The following is a 25,375-nucleotide window of genomic DNA, read 5'->3' as shown; positions in this document are numbered from 1 at the left end:
AGACAAAGGGGCAAAGGACACAGACAAACATTTCACACAGGAGGAAGCCTGAAAGCCGATCACCCAGTGGCAGAGTGGCTGGTTACTTGGTCAGGGAGGACATGTGACTCTGAACATCAGTGAAGCACCACTTCATACTTCTCAGAATGGCAACACCAAAAAGTCTAGTTATGCCCAGTGTTGGCAAAGATGTGAAGCAATGGGGCTTGTGCCACACTGTGGATATGGAGGTAAAATTGACATAGCAGCTTTGCTGAGCCATTTGGCACCATCTAATAAAATTCAAGATATTCATACCCGTACAACATGGATGAAGCTTGAAAACATCATGCTAAGTGAAAAAAGTCAGGCACAGAGGCACAAATATTACATGATTCCATTTATATGAAATGTCCACAAGAGGCCAATCCATAGATGGGAAGTAGACGAGTGGCTGCCAGGGGCTGGAAGGGGAAGAGAGGGAATGGCTACAAGATTTCATTTTGGGGTAATACAAATATTCTGGAGTTAGATCATGGGAGACAGTTGCACAGCTTTGTGGATGTACTGAAAATCACTGAATTGCACACTTTAAAAATGTGAAATTTGTGGTACATGAATTATATCTCAATTAAAAAATCAAGACCCTGTGGCCCAGCACACACTTGTTTTGCAGTTGGAACAATACAGCCCATGGACGGCTTTTGAAGTCAAGTTTCACTGGCATACAGCCACAGCCATTTGTTCATTTAAGTGCTGACCATGGCTGCTTTTGTGCTACCAGGACACAGCTGAGTATCTGTGACAGAGATGATGGTTATTCATTCTAAGCAGTAAAAATGTGGTGTTCTTTCCTATAACTTTGAAAATTTTCACAATGAAACAATTGTTTTTCAAACAAATTGGCTGGCTTCTGAGCAAGGGAAGTATCGTGGTTTCCCTTCGTGGGCTCGTGGGAAATCAGCAAGGCTGCATGGTCCATTACCTGTCGGCTGCAGAGGTCACCCAGAAAGAACCGCACCTGGGGATTATCAAACCCTTGCTGGATATCAAATACATTCACGGCATATCCTCTTGCCAGCAACTGCTCCACCATGTGCTGCCCCAGGAATCCAGAGCCCCCGATCACTGTGCATCTCTTGGCCTGTGGAAAGAGAGGAACGGTGGGGAAGACCAGGGTAGTGAGGACTGGAAGCTACAGAGTCCAGACTTACATATCATGAGCCACTGCAATGGCAGATATACTTGTTTGTTTGGAACTCTTCTTGAGCCAAGTTGGAAGCTTTATATCATCCTGGTGTTCCATCACTAGTGCAACCCTAACCTTCTCTCCTGGGATCAGTAAGGAGGGAAGAGAGATAGCGAATGACACTGAGATTGACTTTGGTTGGGTTTGATGACAAGATCCATGCTTTGTATTCAGTGAAAGGAAATCAAACCACCTACGACCAAAACTGGACAATCTAAAAAATACCCCAAAAAACAGTGATACCTTCTTGTTCCCGACAGCTGATCCCTGGGCGCTTCTCTAAGGACAAAACAAAACAAAACAAAACGGCAGCCATTTGGTAGCTGATAGCTTGCACTGAAAACAACAGAAAGAAGAAAGCAGTCTCCATACTTGCAGGACAAAGTCAGTCCCTTTCCCTCTCTGGCCACAACAGGGCTGGGCTGTGTGGCTCTGGGCTCATCGCCCAACCCCTTCTTGCCTCAGCCTAGAAATCTAAGACCGCCTTGATGGGATCTCCTGGTGGGGCTGCAGTGAGGATGGATGAGCCCAGGGCTCTGCTTTCCCTCCTCCGAACTGCAAGGAAGTTGAAGAAATGGGGAGAGCCATGGTGTTTATGTCTCAGCCTCCACAACACACACGATTCCTTGGGTAATTCCAACTCTGGTGACTGGGCATAATGAAAGGACACAGTAGCACATGCAGGCACTTAAATACCCTCATTTCAGGATGTTGATGCCAAACTGTGGCTGCTGCACACCAGACAAGCTGGCTATGGGTGTCTGTGAGGAGGACCTGTGATATCCCTCCTCCCTAGGGTCTTTCTAAAACTGTATCTGGGCCTCCTTAAGATGACAACCTCCGATTTCCTTAGCTCATATACAGTAAATCCAACTTGGGTTTGTGGAAATGAAAGATCTTAAAGAAATTATGTTCTAGATTTAAAAAACAAACAAATCTCCCTACTTATTCCTTAAACATCAACACAATTGAGCTATGCAAGAGACTCAAGGGATGCCAGGGCCAGACATCCTCTCTAGATCCACCTCCCTCCCAGTTGGGGTGTCCCATCTGAAACAGCACTCATACTGGATTCCACCAGGCCCACCTGGAGCTGGCACTGTACTTTACCTTCATCTGTCCATGTGCAATCTACTAACAAAATCAGCCTCACCATTCTTCTACCACCCAAAACTAACTTCCCAACCTGTTCTTTTCTAGGCTTTATTCTGATTATTCCTAAACACATGTAATCATACCAGGTTACATGATTTGCACCTGGACTGAGATGTATATTTCCTCAAGTCATAGCCAAATTAAACACAAAACTCGCATCAATCCCTTTTCTAGCAATCCCTTTCTTCTCCCCTCCTCCCAAGTCAGCTGTACAGGCAAACTGTAGCTATTTAGAATAACTCTGAGCTGCCTGTTTCCCAAGCTGGGTTTCTGCAGTTTACTAAAAGTCTGGCTGAGCCCAAAGACAGTCAGAACTAGATATGTTTCTAAAGCATCCTGAAAGATTTCAGACTGCCTTGTTTATTTCATTTGGCATCTCTAGTTACAGGTGTTTCAAAAGGTTGCTAATCTCTTCAAAAAACAACCTTGCTGTTAGTCCAGTGTGATTTCATTTCACGATTTTCATTGTGACTAATCAGTATGCTACTCTTGGACAATGTGACATGGATTATTTTATGATATTGAAATGTTCTATCAATAATGTTTGGGATGAGTAGGCCAATGGCTGTTCCCTGGAGACCCTTGTAGTGATGGGAATCAAACTGGCCTTTACCCCAGGGAAGTCAAATGTGTGATAATCATACCTATAATGCTGTGTGATTACAGGAGATCACATGAAACTTTTCATGACCACTTTTTACTTCTCACGGCCACAGTGGACAAGAATGAACATGTACTAACAATTAAGTATAAAACTCAAGACTGGAAACAGCAAGACTCCATAATGGGTTACTGAGGTGAGTTATATGATCAACCTCTTGGAGACAGTGTTAAGAATAGGGGCCAGGCACGGTGGCTCATGCCTGTAATCCCAGCATTTTGGGAGGCCGAGGTGGGTAGATCACCTGAGGTCAGGGGTTCGAGACCAGCCTGGCCAACATGGTGAAACCCCGCCTCTACTAAAAATACAAAAAATTAGCCAGGTGTGGTGGTAGGCGCCTGTAGTCCCAGCTACTCAGGAGGCTGAGGAGGGAGAATTGCTTGAATCCGGGAGGCAGAGGTTGCAGTGACCTGAAATCACGCCACTGCACTCCAGCCTGGGCGACAGAGCCAGACTCCATCTCAAAAAAAAAAAAAAAGAAAAAAAACCATTTAGGCAAACTAATCTAATTGCAATAGAATCTTGAGATAACAGAATAGTCTAGGGCGTTGGGTTTTTCCAACCCTTCTTGTTTTGCTTTGTTGTCAGCAGTGGGACCCTTTTCTCAGAGAGGTCTTATGCAGAACGTATAGTAAGTTAAGACAAATGTGTTCTTTTTATTTTAGTAGTCTAAATTTAGAACTTTTACTTCTTATAAAATCAGTCCACTAATGAGAGAAAAAAATGTTATTTCGAAGGACACAAAAATTTGAAACTAGCTGAAAATGGCAGTTTGCTATAACCATTGGAATCCACATTTGTTTGCTGGCTGCCAAGTAGCCATAAAACCCAAATTTACATAAACGAGGAACTGCAGATGGCACGTGGCTTCAACCACAGAGGCCCAGAGGAGGCTTGACTCTGAGTTCTACACCAAATACAGGGTGATTTCACGGCCCATGATAACCTCTTAGGGATCTTGAACCTATTAACATTTGATATAAACACATTTTGTCTTGATGTAATTACGTTGTTTGTTTTGTTTTGTTTGTTTGTTTGTTTTGAGACAGAGTCTCGCTCTGTCGCCCAGGCTGGAGTGCAATGGTGTGATCTCAGCTCACTGCAACCTCCACCTCCTGGGTTCAAGTGATTCTCCTGCCTCAGCCTCCTGAGTAGCTGGGATTACAGGTGTCTGCCACCATGCCTGGCTAATTTTTTGTATTTTCAGTAGAGACGGGGTTTCACCATGTTGGCCTGGCTGGTCTCAAACTCCTGACCTCTGGTGACCCACCTGTCTCGGCCTCCCAAAGTGCTGGGATTTCACAGGTGTGAGACACCGTGCCCAGCCACATTTTTGAAGTGCAGCACTGATTAAGTATCAATCAAAGCAAACCTTTGCAGACTGATGTGAAGAATCTCCAGGAAGCCTGACAACGACCAGGCTCAACAATTTCTTCAAGTCCTCTCTGAGACTGAGACTTGTGACACTAAATCTTAGGCCTAATAAATACTGCTGCCATTTCACTAGGAAGCCCAGCCTGGTCTACTGGAGGCCACATGAAGGCAAACCAAGGTGCCCAGTTGACAGCCACCAGTTACTACCAGAGGTGTGAGCAAGGCCACCTGGGAGCATATGCTTCAAGGGGTCCCCATGTGATTGCAACTACATGCAAGAGCCCAGGGGAGACCATCCAAGAACACCCCAGCTGGGCTCAGCCGAAACCACAGTCATAAGCAAAGAAATGGTTGTTCTTTTAAACCACTGTGTTCTGATATTGTTACACAGCAATAAGTAACTGACACATCTTAAACAAAGCTATATATCTTACATAAAAAATACCCAACATTGATTAATACATGTACAAATACAATTTTTCACCCACAGGTAAATAGTATCAGCCTGTTGGTATGCACGTGTCAACTTTCTCCTTACCTGATTCTGGTTAACCTTTTCTATGTCAGCATTCACTTTGGGAGTGTCCTCTGTCAAATGAGTCCGTGTGACTTGGTCTCTCATTGGCTCGCTAACTGCTGGTTCCATTTCGAAGCAAAATATGGTCCCGTTTGTAATCAACTTTTCTTTTCTTAAAGACATAGTTAGAGACAGACATTAATGTTGCCTAAGTCAAAACATCTTTAGTTGTTAGTGTTTTGGGCAGATGCCATCCCCCCGTTCATGTTTTTACAAATAGCTGAACCATAGCGACAGCTGTTCGACGAGACACTAGGCTCCTGAGTAGCTGGGATTACAGGTGTCTGCCACCATGCCCGGCTAACGGGGCCAACGACTGGGCCTATGATTCACCACACTGTTAGATTAGAGGCGCACAGGAGGCCAGTTAAATCAGCTCACTTATCAGTTACAACATAAAAAACGTCGTTGGCATTGTAGCTTTTTCCATGGCTCTCCCACGCTTCAGTCAGCCTGGATTTCCCCTGTGGTGCTCATTAGGGTGTGGCAGTGCCCACACCTAGGGAGTCCTGCTCTGGGCCTATCACGAACTGTACGGATCTGCTCCAGTCACTTCCCTTTGCTGCAGCTCAGTTTTCCCATCAATGAAATGGGCACAAGGGCTCATGTCTAGGAGCTCAGGACATGGGATGCTGGGACGGGGGATGAGTGGAGTGCAATAGGAGACGGAGCTCTCCTGCTTGGCTAAGTTAAAGCCGCCCTGACGATGCGTGGAGGAACTTAGCATCTTGGGCCATCAGAAGCCCTTGAGAAGTGGTCAGAGTACGGTGGGCACCCAGCAGTTCACAGCAGGGAGATGGTAGCAACAAAATCCGACAACGTTGCCAAACAGAGGAGTACGGCTTTAGTGACAGCCCTTAGGGTGCTCCTCTCCTCAGTCACCCATGATACTGAACTGCAAACACAAAGATGCCACTTGACTATGATGTATTTGGTCTTGCATCCATGTTTTCTTGGTAGTTGCCAATTTACTTAGTCATGGCTCCCCTAACATCTGGAGATGGCAAAACCCACGACAAGACAAGAGTCTAACTTTGCTCATGAAAGGCTAGATTCACAGAACACTTCAGTGAGGAGGTGGCAGGCAGCACTGGGATTCCACCTGCTGTGACTGCTCCAATCCAACCCCACACCTCGAATTTTACACTCCTTGCCACTTTTAACGAATGGGCATGATCATGTGTCCCAGTGGGGACAGACTTTACGGGCATGTAGAAAGCCAAAATGGCCTTGAAATGGATGCAGGACCCTCAATGTCTGGAGGAGCCATTTGGGGGAACATTTTTCTGAACTCATAATGAAAGTTATTAAGAAACTGTATGTCAAAACTTGACTTGTCATGGCCATTTTTAGAATGCATTGAAGTCAATCTGTAGCTCTGTGCCTGCCCTGTCCCTCCCTTTATCCCAGAATCCCCTTCACATTGGTAGGGGCCCTGTCAACTGTTCATTCGAAAGACATGTGGCTGATATTGAACTCACTGGGACTCAATGTGTATCTAGACCAAAGCAGCTAGAGAACAAGGATTTTGGCACCTTGCACCAAAGCCTTGCCCACTGTTGCAACTTGGGCATGAAGCATAGCGCCCAGCACAAAGTGGGCACTCACATATCGGCCGGGGGTCATGAGACTACCATGTGTGGGCACACCCACCAGAGCTCCCATACTGCTCTCCATCGCATACATGCATATCCCATCTAAGGTGCAGGGGCTTCAGTGGGGCAAGTGACTGTTATTTAGTGATGATATAATCACGAATGCCCACTGCTGGCTTCTTATCCAGATTCCCCAGATATTCAGGGAACTGTGAGCAAATGAAAAGGCACATGGCATCTACAGGGGCAAGGAGATGGCTCACATCTGGCCTCTGACCCCACCAAGGCCTTATTGACCTCTGCTGGCAGGGGATCTGAGGGGCGTGTGCCTGGGGCAGTGACAGGACCGCATGACAGGCTAACTAGGCCAGCCGGGCTAAGCAAGCCCACCCCTGTGGAGTTCTGCTCTTGTAAGCCTCTGCTCCCCCTCTACACATGAGAAATCACAAATCACGCCACTCCTCAGTGCAGCTGGCAATAAATTAACCCAGAGTCTGCTGCCTGGGTTCAAATCCCAGCTACTATTCCTTACCAGCAGGTAGCCCTCGGGGGAGTTATTTAAAAGAACTGAGCTTGCCTTTCCTCATATGTAAAGTAAATGGCCTCATAAGGTCATTATGAGGATTGTGTCAAATACCTGTCAACACGCCATTCAAGGCAGCTAATTTTATTATCATTGTAACACGGCTTCCTGTGCAGGAGTCTTCCTGCCTATGCCTCCTCTTGGGCTGCCTTTGGACTCTCTCCACCACTTTAGTTCTCCCCTATCTAATCTGCTGCCATGCGGTATAAGCTTGGGCAGGCAGGGGCTGTCCTATCTGTCCTGGAAACGGCTCCCAGGTCCTGCCTAAAGGCTAACTCCTGGGGTTGTCGCAACAACTAGATGCTGGCTAACAAATAAACAACCAAGGACATGCTTTGTAAAGTAGGTGTACAGCGACAGCATGGGGCAGGAGTGTAAAGAAAGACTGGGACTTGCAAGCAAACTTGGGTGGAAAGAATCATTTCCTCTTTGGCCTCATTCAATGAATAGCATAATGACTAACACCAAATGCTTCATTCAGTTCTTCTTGAACCAAAAAGTAAGTTTAACTGCTCCCGTAGCCTTAAGTTTTGCATGAAAAGTAGGAAAAGAATGGGCCAATAGAGGTCCTTGGAGGCCTGGTAGGCCCTAAATCCAATGACAAGTGGTCTTATAAGAGACATACAGAGGGGAAAGGCAGGGAGAAGAGGAGGAGGCCATGTGAAGATGGAGGCAGAGGTTAGAGTGATGTGGCTACAAGCAAAGGAACACCTGGAGCCACTAGAAGGCGGAAACAATGAAGAACGAGTCTCCCCTGGATCCTTCAGAGGGAACACAACCTTGTCAACACCTTGATTTTGGACTTGTGGCCTCCAGAACTGTGAGAGACACATTTCTGCTTTTCTAAGTCACCCAGTTTGTGGTCATCTGTTACAGCAGACCCAGCAAACTATACGAGTATCCTTTGTAGTGCCGAAATCCAAACAGCAGAGCTGCCAATTCCACAAGTCCCCTTGTATGACTAGCAAAAGCAAGAAGCCTTAGAGCCTATTCCTCTCCCCGTTTGCTAGAGGAGGATGTAGGAGGTGAAAGAAGAAACATGTCTCACCCCAACGGAGCTGTACTGCTGAAACAATAATCACACAATTCTTTGCAAACCAGCCTCTTGTCAAAACAAAATCTCCTTTGTCTCCAATTATATACCAATTATTTTAAAGTTTGTAAATACTATGAGTCAGATAAGAATTTTGGTGACAGCTTAGCTGTCTCTATGGGTTGGAGTACCCAGAGCTAGCCGCGCAAATGAGTCAGATCCCATAGGCAACCCCTGTCCCCTGCCTACTCACCTAAATTCACCATGTGATATACGCTTGGGTTAAAATGTACGTTGAGAATAGCTCTGACTGAATAGACGTTTCTGCAAAGAAGATCTACTTTAAAGATGGCTAAAAAGCACATGAAAAGATGTTCAACAGGCTGGGCGTGGTGGATCACGCATGTAATCTCAGTACTTTGGGAGGCCGAGGCAGGTGGAACACTTGAAGTCAGGAGTTCAAGACCAGCCTGGCCAACATGGTGAAACCCCGTCTCTACTAAAAATACAAAAATTAGCTGGGCGTGGTGGCACATGCCTGTAATCCCAACTACTCAGGAGGCTGAGGCAGGAGAATCACTTGAACCCGGGAGGCAGAGGTTGCAGTGGGCCAAGATGGTGCCGCCATTGCACTCCAGCCTGGGCGACAGAACAAGACTCTGTCTCAAAAAAACAAAAAACAAAAAATAAAAAACGATGCTCAACGTCACTAATCAACAGGGCAATGCAAATCAAAACCACAGTGAGGTGTCACCTTACACCCATTATTAGGATGGCTATTATCAAAAGCCAGAAAAGAGAAAATAGCAAGTGTCAGTGAGGATGTGGAGAACCTGGAACCCTCATATATTGTTCATGGGCATGTAAAATGGTGCGACGTTGTGGAAAATAGTATGGCAGCTCCTCAAAAAAATTAAACAGAGAATTACAATAGGATCCAGCAATTTCATGTCTGGGCATATACCCCCAAAAACTAAAAGCAGGGACTTGAAGAGAAATTTGTACATCCATGTTCACAGCAGCATTAATCACTACAGCCAAAAGGTAGGAGCAGCAATGTGTCCACTGACAGATGAACAGATAAACAAAATATGGTCTAGCCACACACGGGCATATTCTTCAGCCATAAAAAGGAATGAAGTTCTGAGACATGCAACAACATGCGTGAACCTCGAGAACATTATGGTCAGTGAAATAAGCTAGACACAAAAGGACAAATGCTCTGTGAGTGGGGAGTGACTGCTGATGGGAACAGACTCTCAGTGCTGCAGGAGGAAAAGAGTTCTGAAGGCGGATGGGGTGATGGTCACTCAACAATGGGAACGCATGTAATGCCACTCAACTGTCCACCTAAATATGGTGAAGATGGTACATTTTCTGTTATGTCTACTTTACCACACAGACACACAGAAGAATAGCTCTGAACTACTGAAAACAAGACTCCAAAGAGCAATGTTTTAGGGGCTGGTGGATTGTTATGGTTCACACATCAGAAGCCTCAAGTCTTTTCCTTTAAAATGTTAGTTATTTGAATCCATTAAAAACCAATATGTGCACCCACGATGTACACTGGGACAAAATCTTAAGCTAAAAATAATATAGGAAAACAGAGATATGTTGTACTGGTGAAATCCAACCACCTTGCCCCACACCACAGGCCCATGGAAGGACAAAGTTGAGCTGAGCTGCCCCAGCAAAATAAGGCTAAACTGAAACCTCTAAAGAGATGTGACCTCAGTTCATTCCAAGAGGGCCGAATAGGAACAGCTCCGGTCTGCAGCTCCCAGCGTGATCAACACAGAAGATGGGTGATTTCTGCATTTCCAATGGAGGTACCTGGTTCACCCCATTGGGACTGGTTGGACAGTGGGTGCAGCCCATGGAGGGTGAGCCAAAGCAGGGTACGGCGTTGCCTTACCCAGGAAGTGCAAGGGGTCGGGGGATTTCCCTTTCCTAGCCAAGGGAAGCCGTGACAGACTGTACCTGGAAAAACGGGACACTTCCGCTCAAATACTACACTTTTCCCACGGTCTTAGCAACCGGCAGACCAGGAAGATTCTCTCCTGTGCCTGGCTCGGAGGGTCCCATGGCCATGGAGCCTTGCTCACTGCTAGTGCAGCAGTCTGAGATCCACCTGCGAGGCTGCAGCCTGGAGGGGGAGGGGCGTCCGCCATTGCTGAGGCTTGAATAGGTAAACAAAGTGGCTGAGAAGCTCGAACTGGGCAGAGCCCACCACAGCTCAGCAAGGCCTACTGCCTCTATAGACTCCACCTCTGTGGGCATGGCATAGCTGAACAAAAGGCAGCAGAAACTTTGGCAGACTTAAACGTCCTTGTCTGACAGCTCTTAAGAGAGCAGTAGTTCTCCCAGCATGGCGTTTGAGCTCTGAGAAAGGACAGACTGCTCCTCAAGTGGGTCCCTGACCCTCATGTAGCCTAACTGGAGACACCTCCCAGTAGGGGCCGACAGACACCTTATACAGGCGGGTGACCCTCTGGCACGAAGCTCCCAGAGGAAGGATCAGGCAGCAATATTTGCTGTTCTGCAGCCTCCACTGGTGATACCCAGGGAAACAGGGTTTGGAGTGGAGCTCCAGCAAATTCCAACAGACCTGCAGCTGAGGGACCTGACTGTTAGAAGGAAAACTAACAAACAGAAAGGAATAGCATCAACATCAACAGAAAGGACATCCACACCAAAACCCCATCTATAGGTTACCAACATCAAAGACCAAAGGTAGATAAAACCACAAAGATGGGGAGAAACCAGAGCAGAAAGGCTGAAAATTCTAAAAACCAGCGTGCCTCTTATCCTCCAAAGGATCACAGCTCCTCGCCAGCAACAGAACAAAGCTGGATGGAGAATGACTTTGACAAGTTGACAGAAGTAGGCTTCAGAAGGTCGGTAATAAAAAACTTCTCTGAGCTAAAGGAACATGTTCTAACCCATCGCAAGGAAGCTAAAAACCTTGAAAAAAGGTTAGATGAATGACTAACTGGAATAAACAGTGTAGAGAAGACCTTAAATGCCCTGATGGAGCTGAAAAACCATGGCACGAGAACTTCATGACATACGCACAAGCTTCAATAGCCAAATCAATCAATTGGAAGAAAGGGTATCAGTGATTGAAGATCAAATTAATGAAATAAAGTGAGAAGACAAGGTTAGAGAAAAAAAACTAAAAAGAAATGAACAAAGCCTCCAAATAACATGGGACTATGTGAAAAGACCAAATCTACATTTGATTGGAGTACCTGAAAGTGACAGGGAGAATGGAACCAAGTTGGAAAACACTCTGCAGGATATTATCCAGGAGAACTTCCCCAACCTAGCAAGGCAGGCCAACATTCAAATTTAGGAAATACAGAGAATGCCACAAAGATACTCCTCAAGAAGAGCAACTCCAAGACACATAATTGTCAGATTCACCAAAGTTGAAATGAAGGAAAAAATGTAAAGGGCAGCCAGAGAGAAAGGTCGGGTTACCGACAAAGGGAAGCCCATCAGACTAACAGCAGATCCTTCGGCAGAAACCCTACAAGCCAGAAGAGAGTGGGAGCCAATATTCAACATTCTTAAAGAAAAGAATTTTCAACCTAGAATTTCATATCCAGCCAAACTAAGCTTCATAAGTGAAGGAGAAATAAAATCCTTTACAGACAAACAAATGCTGAGAGATTTTGTCACCACCAGGCCTGCCTTATAAGAGCTCCCGAAGGAAGCACTAAACATGGAAAGGAACAACTGGTACCAGCCACTGCAAAAACATGACAAATTGTAAAGACTGTCAATGCTAGGAAGAAACTGCATCAATTAACGGGCAAAATAACCACCTAACATCATAATGACAGGATCAAATTCACACATAACAATATTAACCTTAAATGTAAATGGGCTAAATGCCCCAATTAAAAGACACGGACTGACAAATTGGATAAAGAGTCAAGACCCATCAGTGTGCTGTATTCAGGAGACCCATCTCACGTGCAGTGACATACATAGGCTCAAAATAAAGGGATGAAGGGAGATCTACCAAGCAAATGGAAAGCAAAAAAAAGCAGAAGTTGCAATCCTGGTCTTTGATAAAACAGACTTTAAACCAACAAAGATCAAAAGAGACAAAGAAGGCCATTACATAATGGTAAAGGGATCCATTCAACAAGAAGAGCTAACTATCCTAAATATATATGCACCTAATGCAGGAGCACCCAGATTCATAAAGCAAGTCCTTAGAGACCTACAAAGAGACTTAGACTCCCACACAATAATAATGGGAGACTTTCACACCCCACTGTCAACATTAGACAGATCAACAAGACAGAAGGTTAACAAGGATATCCAGGAATTGAACTCAGCTCTGCACCAAGAGGACCTAATAGACATCTACAGAACTCTCCACCCCAAATCAACAGAATATACACTCTTCTCAGCACCACATCACACTTATTCCAAAATTGACCACATAGTTGGAAGTAAAGCACTCCTCAGCAAATGTAAAAGAACAGAAAGCACAACAAACCGTCTCTCAGACACAGGGCAATCAAATTAGAACTCAGGATTAAGAAACTCACTAAAAACTGCACAACTACATGAAAACTGAAAAACCTGCTCCTGAATGACTACTGGGTAAATATCGAAATGAAGGCAGAAATAAAGATGTTCTTTGAAACCAATGAGAACAAAGACACAACATACCAGAATCTCTGGAACACATTTAAAGCAGTGCGTAGAGGGAAATTTATAGCACTAAATGCCACAAGAGAAAGCAGGAAAGATCTAAAATTGACACCCTAACATCACAATTAAAAGAACTAGAGAAGCAAGAGCAAACACATTCACAAGCTAGCAGAAGGTAAGAAATAACTAAGATCAGAGCAGAACTGAAGGAGAGACACAAAAAACCCTTCAAAAAAAATCAGTGAATCCAGGAGCTGGTTTTTTGAAAAGATCAATAAAATTGATAGACCGCTAGCAAGACTAATAAAGAAGAAAAGAGAGAAGAATCAAATAGACACAATAAAAAATGATATAGGAGATATCACCACCGATCCCACAGAAATACAAACTACCATCAGAGAATACTATAAACACTTCTATGCAAATAAACTGGAAAATCTAGAAGAAATGGATAAATTCCTGGACACACACATCCTCCCAAGACTAAACCAGGAAGAAGTTGAATCCCTGAACAGACCAATAACAGGCTCTGAAATTGAGGCAATAATTAATAGCCTACCAACCAAAAAAAGGCCAGGACCGGACGGATTCACAGCCGAATTCTACCAGAGGTACAAAGAGGAGCTGGTACTATTCCTTCTGAAACTATTCCAATCAATAGAAAAAGAGGGAATCCTCCATAACTCATTTTATGAGGCCAGCATCATCCTGATACCAAAGCCTGGCAGAGACACAACAAAAAAAAGAGAATTTTAGACCAATATCCCTGATGAACATCGATGCAAAAACCCTCAATAAAATACTGGCAAACTGAATCCAGTAGCATGTCAAAAAGCTTATCCACCACGATCAAGTGGGCTTCAACCCAGGGATGCAAGGCTGGTTCAACATACATAAATCAATAAATGTAATCCAGCATATAAACAGAACCAAAGACAAAAACCACATGATTATCTCAATAGATGCAGAAAAGGCCTTTGACAAAATTCAACAGCCTTTCATGCTAAAATCTCTCAATAAATTAGGTATTGATGGGACATATCTCAAAATAATAAGAGCTACTTATGACAAACCCACAGCCAATATCATACTGAATGGGTAAAAACTGGAAGCATTCCCTTTGAAAACTGGCACAAGAGAGGGATGCCCTCTCTCACCACTCCTATTCAACATAGTGTTGGAAGTTCTGGCCAGGGCAATCAGGCAAGAGAAAGAAATAAAGGGTATTCAATTAGGAAAAGAGGAAGTCAAATTGTCCCTGTTTGCAGATGACATGATTATATATTTAGAAAACCCTATCGTCTCAGCCCAAAATCTCCTTAAGCAACTTCAGCAAAGTCTCAGGATACCAAATCAATGTGCAAAAATCACAAGCATTCCTAAACACCAATAACAGACCAACAGAGAGCCAAATCATGAGTGAACTCCCATTCACAATTGCTTCAAAGAGAATAAAATACCTAGGAATCCAACTTACAAGGGACGTGAAGGACCTCTTCAAGGAGAACTACGAACCATTGCTCAACGAAATAAAAGAGGACACAAACAAATGGAAGAACATTCCATGCTCATGAATAGGAAAAATCAATATTGTGAAACTGGCCATACTGTCCAAGGTAATTTATAGATTCAATGCCATCACCATCAAGCTACCAATGACTTTCTTCACAGAATTGGAAAAAACTACTTTAAAGTTCATATGGAACCAAAAAAGAGCCCACATAGCCAAGAGAATCCTAAGCAAAAAGAACGAAGCTGGAGGCATCATACTACTTGACTTCAAACTATACTACAAGGCTACAGTAACCAAAACAGCATGGTACTGGTACCAAAACAAAGATATAGACCAATGGAACAAAACAGAGCCCTCAGAAATAACACCACACATCTACAACCATCTGATCTTTAACAAACCTGACAAAAACAAGAAATGGGGAAAGGATTCCCTATTTAATAAATGGTGCTGGGAAAACTGGCTAGCCATATGTAGAAAGCTGAAACTGGATCCCTTCCTTACACCTTATACAAAAATTAATTCAAGATGGATTAAAGACTTAAATGTTAGACCTAAAACCATAAAAACCCTAGAAGAAAACCTAGGCAATACCATTCAGGACATAGGCATGGGCAAGGACTTCATGACTAACACACCAGAAGCAATGGCAACAAAAGCCAAAATAAACAAATGGGATGTAATTAAACTAAAGAGTTTCTGCACATCAAAAGAAACTACCATCATAGTGAACAGGCAACCTACAGAATGGGAGAAAATTTTTGCAATCTACCCATCTGACAAAGGGCTAATATCCAGAATCTACAAAGAACTTAAACAAATTTACAAGAAAAACACAAACAACCCCATCAAAAAGTGGGCGAAGGATATGAACAGACACTTCTCATAAGAAGACATTTATGCAGCCAACAGACACACGAAAAAATGCTGATCATCACTGGCCATCAGAGAAATGCAAATCAAAACCACAATGAGATACCATCTCACACTAGTTAGAATGGCGATCTTTAAAAAGTCAGGAAACAACAGATACTGGAGAGGATGTGGAGAAATAGGAACATTTTTACACTGTTGGTGGGAGTGTAAATTAGTTCAACCATTGTGGAAGACAGTGTGGCCATTCCTCAAGGATCTAGAACTAGAAATACCATTTGACCCAGCAATCCCATTACTGGGTATATATACCCAAAGGATTATAAATCATGCTTCTATAAAGACTCATGCATACATATGTTTATTGTGGCACTATTCACAATAGCAAAGACTTGGAACCAACCCAAATGTCCAACAATGATAGACTGGATTAAGAAAATGTGGCACATACACACCATGGAATACTATGCAGCCATAAAAAAGGATGAGTTCATGTCCTTTGCTGGGATATGGATGAAGCTGGAAACCATCATTCTCAGCAAACTATCACAAGGACAGATAACCAAACACCACATGTTCTCACTCATAGGTAGGAACTGAACAATAAGAACACTTGGACACAGGGCGGGGAACATCACACACTGGGGCCTGGGGGGTGGGGGCCTGGGGGAGGGATAGCATTAGGAGATATACCTAATGTAAATGACGAGTTGATGGGTGCAGCAAACCAAGATGGCACATGTATACCTATGTAACAAACCTGCATGTTGTGCACATGTACCCTAGAACTTAAAGTATAATAATAATTAAAAAAAAAAAAGAGAGATGTGACCTTGTAGCCACTGGCCTCACTAATCCTAATCTGGGTATTTTCTTTCCCATATCACATTTTGAAAGGGAGGCCTTACGTTTGCTCCTAGAGGACTCCTGCTTTGCTGTATTTTCTCTAAGAAACACATCCATAATGAAGGTGTGTGCCGCCTCATGTGAAGCGAGAAGAGAGAAGCGAGTTAGCCCAACCTCCTCCTTCCTGCTGGGGAACATTCCAACCACTGACTCCTGGAGGGAAAAGGAGAGAACATTCTGTCTCAAACTAGGGAGAGAGATGAGAGCGTCCCCTCCTTCTAAAAAGAAGTGTGACATCTTTGTAAAGGGGAAAGGTTGTCGGAGCCCCACCCTTGCACAAGGTCCAGTGCAGGAAGCTAGAATGTGGCCACTGAGAGCTCATCGCTTCAGTCCATGGGCAGACAATGCCAAGCAAACTGCCCTTCCCCAAACACCTCAGTAGAGTTTGGCTATCCAAGGAATGCCAAGTAATGTTTCTTAGAACTTTCTTTGGAATCCTGAAATGGGGGCCTAAGCCTTGGATTATAAAAGAGGATTCCCCTATTTCCCATCACCTCATGCCTCATGCTTGGCCTCCTCTGCAGGACTGGGCCAGATGATCAGATGCAAAGAGAAGGATTCACCTGAGGCGGCACACACCTTCATTATGGATATATTTCTTAGAGAAAATACAGCAAAGCAGGAGTCCTGTAGGAACAACAATAAAGCCTCCCTTTCAGAATTCAAAGATGTGATATGGGTAAGAAAATACCCAGATTAGGATTAGTGAGGCCAATAGCTTGGAGGTCATTTCTCTTTAGAGGTGTCACTTTAGCCTTGATTATGCTGGGGCAACCCAGCTTGACCTTGTCCTTCCACGGACCTGCGGTGTCCATGTTTCCACCAGTTGTTTGTTTCTCTATTTACTTTTAGGACAAAAAAAGTCGCCAGCTTTTATTTTGTGGTAGACCTCTCAGAAACCCATCAGCATGCCTGTGAGCTTAGCTTATGCTGTTCCTCTGCATGGAATACCTTCTCTCTCCTCTCCACGGTGAGTGCCTCCTCTTCCTTCAAGGCCTAGCTGAACTGCCCCCTCTGTGAAACTTCCTCCCCCTCCCCAGGGAAGGTGAGTCGCTTCCACAGCACCTGTTTCTGCTCTCATCCTCACACTCAGCACCCTGTAGGACACCAAGAACCCCTGGAGGCCCAGCAGACAGCCTGGAACAGAAGATGGGTTTGAGTGAATTATCGTGCTGCCGCTGGCCATGAGGCCTTATCTGTAAAACAGCGTCCTTCTTCCCTACCTCAGAGCTACTGTGAGGCTCAAACAAACCCCCAGGGTTAAAGCGGGAGCTGTAACTTGTAAAAGAACCCCCAGGTGTCACCTCATGCATTGATTTCCTCATTCACAAGTTATCAAATGCCAGCCACTACCAGGCAGAAGCTGACAAAGACACACTGCCAACCTTCAAGGAGCCCGCCATCTAGGGTGGGAGACAGGAGCAAGCAAAGAGTCAGAAGTGCGTTTCCACTCTGATGAGGGCAAGCCCAGAGCACCAATGCAGGCTGCTGGCTCAGGGAAGCCTGCCCCAACTAGGAGATCCCTAAGCTGACTTCAAAAGGCCCCAGAAGAGTGAGTAAAACAGAGCGCATGGTGTCCTGAAAGACATTCCATGGCCAGGGTGGGAAGGACAAAGTGATGGCACAGAGCCAGCATGTTCTTATAACTGTGACAAGCTGTGTCACAGCAAGTGTGAAGCAAGATCGGGAGCAAAGTTGAGAACATGTGGGGGCTGTGTGCCAAGCTAGGGAGTTACAAGGGGGGAAAGATGGTGGAGCCCCTAGAAGTTGGAAGCAGGAGTGAGTGTTGCGACTGGAAAGATCACCTTGGCTGCAGTGCGGGGAAGAGATTTTGGACAAGTCTAAGGCTCCAGGCATGGTGGGCGGGGGGAATGACAAGAGCAAATCAGAGACGAGAACTACATTTGACTCTTGAACAATGTGGGGGTTAGGGGCACGGAGCCCCGAAGTCAAAAATCCACATATAACTTTTGACTCACCTAAAACTTCACTAATATAGCTTACTGTTGGCTGGAAGCCTTACCAATAATGTAAACAGTTGATGAACAAATATTTTGTACATTACATGTATTACATACTGTGTCCCAGCAATAAATTAAGCTAGAGAAAAGAAAATGTTACTATGAAATCATAAGGAAGAGAAAGTATATTTACTATTCACTGAGTGAAAGTGGATCATCATGGTCTCCATCCTCACGGTCTTCCTGATGAGTATGCTGAGAAGGAAGATGAGGAGGAGCTGATCTTGCTGCTCAGGGGTGGGAGAGATGAGAAAAAGATCTGCCTGTAAATGGACTCACAAGGTTCAAACCCATGTTGTTCAGGGGTCAACTGTAATACTGCCTGAAGACCTGCTCAACATCAGGCCACTTTACATATAAGTAATTCATCCCATTGAGATGCAAAAGTATCCCATCAGGTAGACAGTACTGGTCTCACTCAACAAATGAGAAACAGGCTCAGAGAGGTTAAGCGACTTGCCCAAGGTCACACAGCCTGCACACAGCCTGCGCAGAACTTGTGTTTTTCCCTTGTACTCTGTCAGGCTTCCGATCTGCAGGTTGACGGAGTGGGAAGCAAGGTGTGGAGGGACATTAAGCTAGAAGGGTTAGCAGGGGCAAAACTGGGCAGAGGGATCACAGGCCAGGCTAAGGAGCCCTTTACAGTTCAGGCTCTGAAGGTTTAAGAGCAGGGAGATGCCCTGACCAGGGCCGTTCACTACGAAGATTAACCTAGTAGAGCAGGGAGGACTAGCTAGGTGAGAGCTGGGAAACAGGGGAGCTACTCATCAGTTGTCTAATATGTGCCCCTCTCTGTTCTAGGTCCTGGAGTACCAGTAGTGAATACAACAAAGATGCCTGCCCTCAGACAGCCTGCCTTCTAGTGGAGGGACAACAAAGAGCAAAATAAACAAGCAAAATATACAGTAGGTCAGAAGGGGATAAGAACTGTTGGAAAAAAAAGTAGAGCAAGGTGAGTGGCTTGTTTGTACTGGCGGCTGCAATACTTAAATAGGGTGCCTAAGAGGAGGCAGGCGGAGAGGACAACTGGGACAAAGATGAGAGGCAGGAGTGTGGCTGGCACATGAGGTTCAACCACAAAGCCAGTGTTCTGGGGCTGGAGTGAGCCAGACGAGAGAAGAGTTGTGGAGCGATGGGAGGGGACACGTCGTGCCAAGCTTTGGAGACCATAGTGAGAACTCTGGTTCGTACTACCTGGGGGGATGATGATGACCCAAAAGTCAGGAATCTGTTCACTGCTGAAGAGAGAAGAGGGCAAAGGGCAGCAGCTCCATTTAAAAGATTCTAATAAGCCTCGGGCCTTTCTCTGGCTGAGAAACTTACTCTCTGCCCTCTGTCTCCCTAGATTACTGCCCCTATGCCTGGAGGAAAAACAGGTGAAGGCTAAAAGCCACGGGGATAGCTAAAGAGGGCAAACTGGACCTCCAGCTCCACTTCTGCAGGTCTATGTCAGTCCACAGCCCTTGCACACGCTCCCTTTTAATTCTCCAAGCATACCTCTCACTTCCAAAACTCCTGTGACTCTGCTGATGAGGGCGTCTCGGCCTGGAATGCTCCTCCTTATCTGCATTGTGTGGGTGTCAAAAAGAGTATATTTTGATGACCTCTCCCCGCCCCTCATGCTCGCTCACATCCCCCTCACTCCTTTCGAAGTCCGTTCCCAAAGGCCCCAGTTCACCGTCCTGGGCTGCTTTTAGCCAGGTAAGATCTAAAGTGATCCTCTCTTGGAACCTGGTCTGGGGCCTATACATCTGGGTCAGTCTAGGGGTGCTCTCGAAGGGCCACCCTCAAAGAGCGAGCCTCGGCTGGATTCAGTTCCTAGGTCCCAGCCGTCCGACCTCTGCGACAACGCTCAGCACACCCCTTCCCCTCTCCGGGTCTCAGTTGCCCCGTGAGTACAGTCCCTGCTCCAACAGGCAAGGTAATCGTTTCTGGCTGCTCTGATGCACTCGGTCCCTAAACTCAGCCTTAGGTCAACCCAGAAAGCACCCGACCCGGGCGACCCCGTAGCTCCTCACCCTCCCGCACTGCCCAGTCGCTGACACAGGGTGGCCTCCAATGGCAAGGCCACGACTCTTACCCGTCCGTAGGCGCCCCCCTGTCTGGCCTCAGCTCGCAAGCAGGCTGCACCCACTGAACTCCAGCCCCGGACCGCCACCCTTTACTCCCCTCCCGCGTGAGCCGAGAATCAGCCGAGCTTCCTCCACCAAGAGGATTGGCCCAGCTCGGCGACGACTCAGCCAATTGGCGCTCACGGCGTGATCTTGCCCAATAAAGACGGGGCTCTGTCGCCAGCGTGCCCCTCCCCGCGCTGGGCCGGGGCTTTGCCAGGTTAGTCCCACCCTCTTCGGCCCTGCACCAATAGGGAGAGGCGGCGACGAGCGGACGGCCAATGGGGAGCGGGGCTGCGCGCGCGGGGCGGTGGGAAGGGCGCCGAGTCAGTGTACACGTCGGTTGCCTAACAACCGGCAGCGGACTCCTTTGGCTATGGTGAGTACTGCCGCTCTGTCGCGCCCCACGCCCAGCGGCTGAGCCCTTCCCAGGCCCCAGCTCGGCCACGCCGCCTCTCCTGCGCCTTTCTCGGCTTTAGCGCACCAGTCTTTCCTTTGAGCTCTTTCCCGGGAGAGTAGGGTACAGACGCTAACCAACCTACTGGGCCTGCGCTTCGCTGCTGCCTCCTCTTCACCCATAACAGGCCCACACCCGCCCCTCGGGCTCCCCTTGCATTCCCTGATCCCCTCGGTGAACCTCCCCGGGCAAAAAAGACTCGAATCCCTCACAGGCCCCTGACTCTCTCAGACCTTGGCCCCCTGGCCTCCTCATTCTGCCAAAATTTCCACACAGAGCTGGGAAAAGGTGTATTGTGTTCTGTTACAATGTTTTTTACAATTTAAATACAGAGGCATTCAGGGGATGCTTTAGCTTCTTGGAGAAGGCACGAAGGTGCCAGATGGATTGAGTTTTATTACTCGATACTGACACAATATACATCTTAACAACTTACTAATATTTGGCCAAATCTAGAAGTAATTGGGAAGTCAGAGTACTTACTGGGAAGGGGAGTACTGGGAGTGGGCATCGTAAGACTGTTTTCAGAACCAGGATCCCCACGTTCGGGAAGAGCTGATTATCTCTAGTTATTCACACTCATCTTCTTGACTGGCTCTCTTTTGGGATGATTTTCAGTAAGAGGTATCCTTACTGAACAAGTGATCTCCTTGCTTCTAGAAACAACAGTAAAGAAAAGGGAGGGGTAGAAGTTCATGGAAAGATTCATTGTTCTTGCCAGTAAACCCTGTTATCGTTCTTGTTAAGCAAAGCTTTGGAATTGGTTATATAAATGACTTTAAAAATACATACGGGTGTCTGTAACTATGTTATGTAAATATGGACTGTATGATATATTATTGTGCTTGTGTATTGCATAACATATAAAGGCCTCCAACTTTAAGAAGGCAAACATGGCATCAAGTTCTCAGCGAAAAAGAATGAGCCCTAAGCCTGAGCTTACTGAAGAGCAAAAGCAGGAGATCCGGGAAGCTTTTGATCTTTTCGATGCGGATGGAACTGGCACCATAGATGTTAAAGAACTGAAGGCAAGCTCTGTGCATTCCTGCCGTACTGCCCTTCCTTTCCTCTGCCTCTTCCTTGTCATCTCCCTGTCACCTCTCTACCCCTTTTGCCCTCTTCTCCCTGCAGTAAGTAACAGGGGAGGTTGTACTGTGCTGTTTTCCTGTCTTTACTTACCTTGAGTATTATTCAATAAAATTGATTGCAAATATCAATTAGATCAATGTCATAGTGTTCCCCAATCATATTAACATGACCACATCAGATGCTGGCTTAATGCTCTCAACACTGTTATTTTTGCTCCTGCTAGTTTAGATGTGCTTATTGAGACGATCCTGTTTTCATTATAGGTGGCAATGAGGGCCCTGGGCTTTGAACCCAAGAAAGAAGAAATTAAGAAAATGATAAGTGAAATTGATAAGGAAGGGACAGGAAAAATGAACTTTGGTGACTTTTTAACTGTGATGACCCAGAAAATGGTAAGTAGCTAAGACAATTAGCATGGTATGGAGCCCCAGTCATCTGCAGAGGTCCATGGCGTCTTCCTGTTAAAACAGTCATGTGACCACAGAGCAGTCCAGGTAGCAGCTGCATCAGGAGGCCTGCCCTCCCATCATGTTACTTTGGGCTCCCAAAACAAGCCCCTGTGCTTCTTTCTCAAGACTTCCAAGCAGATACCTCTTCCCACAGAATTCCAAATCAGTTAGGAAATAAATATGGGATAGGGAGAGATATAGGGATAGGTAGCAAACATCACCTTGGATGGAGTGCATGGCTTGCCTGGTGTTTCTTTGAGGCCAAAATGGGCTTCCTGACACTTGCCGCAAGTCTAGACTCGAGTTACATTGTTAAAAAGGGAAGGGTGACCTGACCAGGCAGTGGCAGGGCTACAGGACAGGAGTAACCAACCGTGGTGTCCCCCTACTCATGTGTTTTATGTTCTACTTGTTAAGTCTGAGAAAGATACCAAAGAAGAAATCCTGAAAGCTTTCAAGCTCTTTGATGATGATGAAACTGGGAAGATTTCGTTCAAAAATCTGAAACGCGTGGCCAAGGAGTTGGGTGAGAACCTGACTGATGAGGAGCTGCAGGTTTGTAATGCATCACACTGGAACTTAAAATTCCCACCTTTGAGCCCTCTGTGACTTTTCCGTTACATTTTCCCTAGTGAGAGCACCTCTTTGAAGAAAAGCCAGTGTACTTTGTCCCTCTGCAGACAACTTAATTCTCCTTTAATAGTCAGACAAACCTATGAACCCTGCTTCCAGAAAAATGCACATATGCACAATTTTGCTTACTATTTTAGGTTCCAGGAATCCCTCTAGTCAAGGCAATCTTCAAGGTCCCTCCCAGGTGATATGTTTGACAAAGTATGAGTTGGTTTTCAAATAACTTTTCAGAAACCAAGCTATTATCAGGAGTAGCATACTGGCATTGGGTGGACTACAATGATCTATTCACATAGATACAAATTATCTATTCACGTAGATTAAAAGTCTATTGCTTGCCAGGCACAGTGGATCATGCATATAATCCCAGTACTTTGGGAGGCTGAGGCAGGAGGATCTCTTGTGGCCAGAAATTTGAGACCAGTGTGGGCAGCATAGAGACCCCATCTCTAAAAAAAAAAAAAAGTCTATTACTTAGTCACCTTTTGGCATTAGTTTATAAATTAACCTGAATCTTTACTGTCATATAGGAAATGATTGATGAAGCTGATCGAGATGGAGATGGAGAGGTCAGTGAGCAAGAGTTCCTGCGCATCATGAAAAAGACCAGCCTCTATTAAGATCAGTGTCTTCTTTTTCTACTGCAAGCACATGTAACTAGATTTAGTGCCTGCCATGGTGTGAAATCTGGCTTTTGAGAACACAAACTTTTCCCTCACGGACCTCCCTTTATCACTTTAATAGCGACCTTGAGCCTATTTTAGCTGTTTGGAAGTGTTCTTTGATATTACAGTTCTTTGTAAAATGACCTGCGAATTACCCTAATTCTCAAAAGCAAAACAAGAGCACACTAGCGTGAAGAAAAGGATCTTAAAGCTTTGAGCACCTGCCATTTTGCCTTGCATCGTTTCCCTCGTCATGTATTTCCACATATCCACAAACACAGAACGACTTTAGACAAGCACATGTTACACCTGTGTTGCCACAAGCAGTCATTCTTGACGGCTCCAGTTTTTATTTGACACTTGAGTTTAGTTTTCTCTTTTATAAACCCAGTGAACTCCTGCACTGGCATTTGGATGTGTGTTAATGCTATTTGTTTTGTCTTAAAAGTAAAACCTTTCTCAGTTTGAACTTGTGTTCTCTAAGGATGAGTTCTTTAGCTTTGCTTATGAGTTCCTCTTCTCAATTATTGTGTTGAAGGCAGCCTATTAGATACAAAACTCCTTACCAGCCTATGGACAGAAAATGAATAATCCTTTGCTACTTTCCTGGCATGAATTGCTTTTTGCCTTGGAAGGCTGCTGGTTTGTAAAACTAGCAGAATTTTTATATCACCTAAGCCTAAATGATGCTCTAAAAATAGTTTTGGCAAAGCTAAGACTGGAAAAGAGTCTTGTTAGTAATTTGTGCTTGAATAAAATGGGGAGAGCCAGGCTAATGCAACACTAGGATGGATTCAGCCAGCCTCTCGTGAATTTATTTGCTTATGGTATCTCGTCGACTCTTGGAGGTGGGTTGGGCTGAGTGACCCCATCCAACCATCTTCCTGGCCTTGCCCGGGATTCCCTGTGTGAGAAATCCTGGTAGATGACATTAAAGTCTCTGCTCCAGGGTGAGAGTGGGGAGGCAGAAGGGGTGAGGGAGAATAGAAAATGAACAATGATGGAATGCTCGTTTGTTCACATGGAGAGGGAGAAAACAGATTTTCAAACTTCTGGGGGTAGGCTAGTCCTCTGGGGATAGGGTTGCCTGATTCAGCTAATAAAAAGAAAGTTGAGGTAAATTTGCATTTCAGATCAACGATGCCTTTTTTTTTAGTATGACTATATCCCATTTGTATTTTTTTGTTTATTCATTGTTGATCTTAAATGCAAATTTACCTAAGCATCCTGTATTGCCACTGGTAACCCTACCCGGGGAGCACATTACAGAGGCCAGAAGCCTGGCCGTCGGTCTCATGCCTGGACCCTGACATCCTGTAGGACTTGGGGGCCCAGGAATATGAAGTTTACCATATCCCCCAGATGAGTCTCATGCCGAGGGACTGCTCCTTAAGAAAAACTTGGAGGAAGAGCCCAGACTAGCCCAAACCCTGGATTCTCACACACACCCACTTCCTCATCGGGCAATTTGGGGCAAGCTACTTCTCTAGGTGCCTGGAGTTTCATGTCTGTGTGATGGGGAGAAGAGTTGTGCCTACTCAGAATCACTGGAGGTGAAATACAAACTTACAGAGAGGACCTGGCTTGAAGGTATTCAAGAACAAGAGGATTCAGAAGTGTTCAGTCTTACTCCCATTCTTTTGCTACAGTTATCACATAAGCTTTGTTGTTAAATGTGGGTCCATGAAGCTTTTATCATTACTGTCCCCAAAGTCTGTTGATAGCATTTCCTAGGAGGATTTGACCTTTGTTGTATTGTGATTTTCTAATAAGAG

The 25,375-nt window shown here is 45.3% G+C and overlaps 2 protein-coding genes across 5 annotated transcripts in view; one reads left to right on the top strand and one right to left on the bottom strand.

Moving 5' to 3' along the window:
* NSDHL (NAD(P) dependent steroid dehydrogenase-like) overlaps positions 1 to 20,504 on the bottom strand; it is a 38,349-nt gene extending 17,845 nt beyond the window's left edge. The window contains exons 1-5 of one of the 4 annotated variants that reach the window (XM_054677081.1): positions 20,277 to 20,504; positions 19,694 to 19,760; positions 18,330 to 18,423; positions 4,957 to 5,107; positions 965 to 1,123 (exon numbers count right to left, since the gene is read on the bottom strand). In XM_054677081.1, the coding sequence (XP_054533056.1) occupies positions 965 to 1,123; positions 4,957 to 5,064 (267 nt within the window). In that variant the 5' untranslated portion in view covers positions 5,065 to 5,107; positions 18,330 to 18,423; positions 19,694 to 19,760; positions 20,277 to 20,504. The remainder of the gene's footprint in view (positions 1 to 964; positions 1,124 to 4,956; positions 5,108 to 18,329; positions 18,424 to 19,693; positions 19,761 to 20,276) is intronic. The other 3 variants (XM_054677082.2, XM_016947545.3, XM_016947544.2) reach the window with 3 other exon arrangements.
* An 86-nt stretch (positions 20,505 to 20,590) lies between these two features.
* On the top strand, positions 20,591 to 24,069 carry CETN2 (centrin 2). Its single transcript, XM_001139392.7, has 5 exons — positions 20,591 to 20,686; positions 21,634 to 21,792; positions 22,117 to 22,245; positions 22,720 to 22,857; positions 23,466 to 24,069. The coding sequence occupies exons 1-5, from the start codon at positions 20,684 to 20,686 to the stop codon at positions 23,553 to 23,555; spliced, it is 519 nt and encodes a 172-aa protein (XP_001139392.3). The 5' UTR covers positions 20,591 to 20,683; the 3' UTR covers positions 23,556 to 24,069.
* The last annotated feature ends 1,306 nt before the right edge of the window (positions 24,070 to 25,375 follow it).

This window comes from Pan troglodytes, chromosome X, assembly GCF_028858775.2.
Source record: "Pan troglodytes isolate AG18354 chromosome X, NHGRI_mPanTro3-v2.0_pri, whole genome shotgun sequence".
Lineage (NCBI taxonomy): Eukaryota > Metazoa > Chordata > Mammalia > Primates > Hominidae > Pan > Pan troglodytes.
This window is presented reverse-complemented; position numbering and strand designations above follow the sequence as displayed.